We start from the raw sequence: 3726 nt of genomic DNA, 5'->3' as shown, positions 1-3726 counted from the left end.
GGTCTCGGGAGGGTGTGGAGCCAGGGGATACCGGAAGAACGCGCTGTGAGGTCCCGGTATGCGGGGGGCTCTGAGGGGCGATGGGTGACGAGGCTGTGCTCCCGGTCGCGGCGTGCCCTGTCCCTGCCCACGGGATCCCGGTGTGGTGTCTCCAGGGACCTCTGCCACCCCAGGCAGTGGCATGGGCCGGGCCATGGTGCTGGGCTGTGTTCAGCTCCACGTGAGCAGGAGTTGAGCTGTGGTCAGTGGGACTGTGGTCACACCAGTGGCCCCGCATAGCCGTCCTCTACCTGGGGACACAGGAGCTGCCAGGCTGGGGCTGGGGCAGGCAGGAGAAGGTGCACTGGACACTGCCTGTGCTGCTGCCAGGTTTCAGCTGTGCATGGCTACAGGGATGTGGTGGCCATGGCTGCTGCCGTGGCTGAGATCTCCTTGCATGGCCTCGCACGGGGTTTGCATCACCAGGCGCAGACAGGTCCCTGCTTGCATCGGGACTGGGCTGCACCGCGCCAGCCAGGTGGACACGCGCTGGGGCCTCGTTGCTGCCTGCTCTTGGGCGCTTCAGCTTGATTCAGCAAGAGCGCAGCCAGTTTGACTGCCCCAGTGCGTCTACTGGAGGCTGAGATCACCAACTGGGAACCAGTTAAACCAGTGGCAGTCTCCCAGTTCATGCAAGCCCTTGCAGAGTGGGCTGTGGGGGGATCTCAGGGCACTGGAGGGATCTGCTCAGGGTAGGGACCCCTCCAGTGCCCTGAGATCCCCCCAAACTGTCCTAGCCTGGGAAGGGAAACTGGTGTGGACTGCGTAAACCAGCTGGTGGCACAGGGATGCTCTGGTGTGGATGCGCATGGTGGCCAGGGTCCCTGGGGACTCACAGCCCAGGCCCAGAACCAGGAGGGGATGGGATGGACGAGAGGTCCTGGCTGCCTTTGGCCATCCCCAGGTGCCGGCTGAGCACAGGAGGGGCTGGACTGGGGCACTGGTGGCACTGGGAGCTTCCAGACTCTTCCGCGTAGCCCCCACCTCCTGCGCCGGCCCGGAAGTGCCTTTTCCTTCCCCTGTGGGCCAGGGTCGAGGCAATGCCGCTGGAGATGCTGCGGCTGGGGCAGCTGCTCTCCATTTGGGAGGAGGCGGCCGCATTCCTGGCATAGCCGTGGTGACTGAGGAATCTGTGGCAGCGTGATTGGCCCTGCCGGTGGGGAGACCATCGGAGGGGAGAGCATCGGGCAGTCGGGGACCCCTGGGGCTGGATGCTGGGGGTCCCATGGATGCAGGGGACAGGGAGGAATGGGCTCTGGCAGGGGGCATTTGTCCCTGGCCTCCATGGGTAGTTTTTCCTTGTCCTCGCAAGGTTCGGGAGCCGCGGGGTCACCGTGTGTGAGAGGCACCATGCGCTGCAGGACAGTGGCATCGTGCTGGAGGCAGCCAGGATGGGGGAGTCACTCTGCTGCCCTGCAGAGGCTGGGGATGGGGTGTCAGCATCCTCAAAACTTTCCAGGGACAGTGCTGGGGGTGGGGCTGCTGTCCCCAGACGTTGCTGCAGGTTTGTGCCCCTCAGGAGGGGTTTGGGGGGCACACGGGAGCTGTGCCTGAGCTACCCCCTTGCTGTCTTCCCCCAGCTTGCCCAGAAGTATGACCCGCAGAAGGAGGCCGAGCTGCGGACATGGATCGGGAGCGTGACAGGGCAACAGATCGGGCCTGACTTCCAGAAGGGGCTGAAGGATGGGGTGATCCTCTGCGAGTGAGTCCTACCATCTATGCCGAGTCCCTCAGTCCCTGCTCCAGTCAAATGGGGATAGGGGACAACCCCAGCCCCTTCAGGAGACCCCCACCAGCCCTTGGGGTGGGAAGTGGGGGCTGGATCTGGCCATGGCCATGCTGGTGGGATCTCCAGTGCTGCTTGGCTGGAGTCTCCCCCAAAGTGCTCGTGGGTCTGGGGGGAGCCCTGGAGACCAGTAGGAACCTGGGGAGGGCGGCTAATACCTATATATTATATATATATAATATCCCGCTCCCTCCCTCCAGGCTGATGAACAAGCTGCAGCCCAACTCAGTGAGGAAGATCCACCGCTCGGCACAGAACTGGCACCAGGTGGGTGTGGGCATCCCCGGCTTCCCCTGGCTCCTCCGCTGTCACCCACTGGGGTCTTACCCCTCTCCCTCCACAGCTCGAGAACCTCTCCAACTTCATCAAGGCCATGGCCACCTACGGCATGAACCCCGTGGACCTCTTCGAAGCCAACGACCTCTTCGAGAGCGGGAACCTGACGCAGGTGCAGGTGTCGCTGCTGGCGCTGGCAGGGGTGGGGAGGACAGGGGGAGACTGCGTGGGAGGGGGTGCAGCACCACGGGGCCCAGCTGGTCCCACATTGGAGGTTTGTGACCCCCACCCTCCCTCACGCCCCTCTGCAGGCCAAGACAAAGGGGCTGCAAAGCGGCGTGGACATTGGTGTGAAGTACTCGGAGAAGCAGCAGAGGAACTTCGATGATGCCAAGATGAAGGCTGGGCAGTGCGTGATTGGGCTGCAGGTGGGCTGCCCTGGGGCTGGGCGCTGCATGAGTGGGGCACAGTTTTAGCCCACCCTCAGCCCTGTCACGGCTCCAAGCACAGTGAGGAGGTCCTGAGGCTCAACATACCCCAGGATCTGGGACCATTTTGGCTCCATGGCTGTGCCCGGGCTGATGAGGGAGCCCTGGCTGTGCCCCTGGGCTGCAGGGGACGCAGTGGGGGAAGAGGGGGGACGTGTGGAGCAGGACCCCATCCTCACTGGCTCCACCCCTCATCAGATGGGCACCAACAAGTGTGCCAGCCAGTCTGGCATGACGGCCTACGGCACCCGGAGACACCTCTATGACCCCAAGAACCAGATCCTGCCCCCCGTGGACCACTCCACCATCAGCCTCCAGATGGGTACCAACAAGTGTGCCAGCCAGGTGAGCCCTCGCTGCGCTGGGAAGGGATGGGGGGGACCGCAGCTGAGCCCTGCTCCAATCTGTCCTTCCAGGTGGGCATGACAGCTCCGGGCACCAGGAGACACATCTACGATGCCAAGACGGGGACAGAGAAGTGCGACAACTCCTCCATGTCGCTGCAGATGGGCTCCAATCAGGGTGCCAACCAGAGCGGCCAGGTGTTCGGCCTCGGCCGCCAGATCTACGACCCCAAGTACTGCCCGCAGGGCGGCCAGGGTGAGGTGGCCAACGCCGCCTCCGACCAGAGCGGGGACTCTCCAGGCTACCACTACTACCGCGAGGAGGAGGAGAGCTACTGAGCGGGATGGCCCTAGCCACAACGCAGCATCTCATATACAGACCCCGCAGCCAGCCACATTCCAGCCCCTACGTTCGTCATTCCCTCTTTTTAAACTCTCTTTAAAAAAAAAAATGAAATTAATCTATTTTTCTGAGGAAGGAAATAAAGACCCTGTTTCTAGAAAAGAGATCGGACAGTTCCCACAGCCCACAGGAGCTGGAGGCTCCAGTGTAGCCCCAGCGCTCGCAGCGGGAAGGAGTGGATGCTCCGGTGCCTCCCACACAGCCAAGAAGACGTGGTCCCACCCAGCACCCAGCAAGCACCCTGCGATGCTCTGCCCCCACATCCCTCAGCAGGGAGAAGGTGGGGGGGGTGGCAGCCACCCACGCAGCCCCCGGTGCCACTTCGTGTCCCGGTGCTGTCAGGACCCAGCTCAGTGCTGTGGAGGAGAGGGGCTTGGGGCAGTGAGAGCG

The 3726-nt window shown here is 63.3% G+C and overlaps 1 protein-coding gene across 1 annotated transcript; it reads left to right on the top strand.

The window, feature by feature from the left end:
* Positions 1-776: 776 nt before the first annotated feature.
* On the top strand, positions 777-3368 carry CNN2 (calponin 2; the record flags this gene model as incomplete). Its single annotated transcript, XM_010195145.1, has 7 exons — positions 777-890; positions 1616-1741; positions 2026-2092; positions 2169-2303; positions 2413-2529; positions 2788-2934; positions 3006-3368. Coding segments are annotated over 7 exons (973 nt in total), but the record flags the coding sequence as incomplete, so codon positions are not given.
* Positions 3369-3726: the final 358 nt, after the last annotated feature.

The sequence above is a fragment of the Mesitornis unicolor genome, unplaced genomic scaffold (assembly GCF_000695765.1).
Source record: "Mesitornis unicolor isolate BGI_N332 unplaced genomic scaffold, ASM69576v1 scaffold41120, whole genome shotgun sequence".
Classification (NCBI taxonomy): domain Eukaryota; kingdom Metazoa; phylum Chordata; class Aves; order Mesitornithiformes; family Mesitornithidae; genus Mesitornis; species Mesitornis unicolor.
This window is presented reverse-complemented; position numbering and strand designations above follow the sequence as displayed.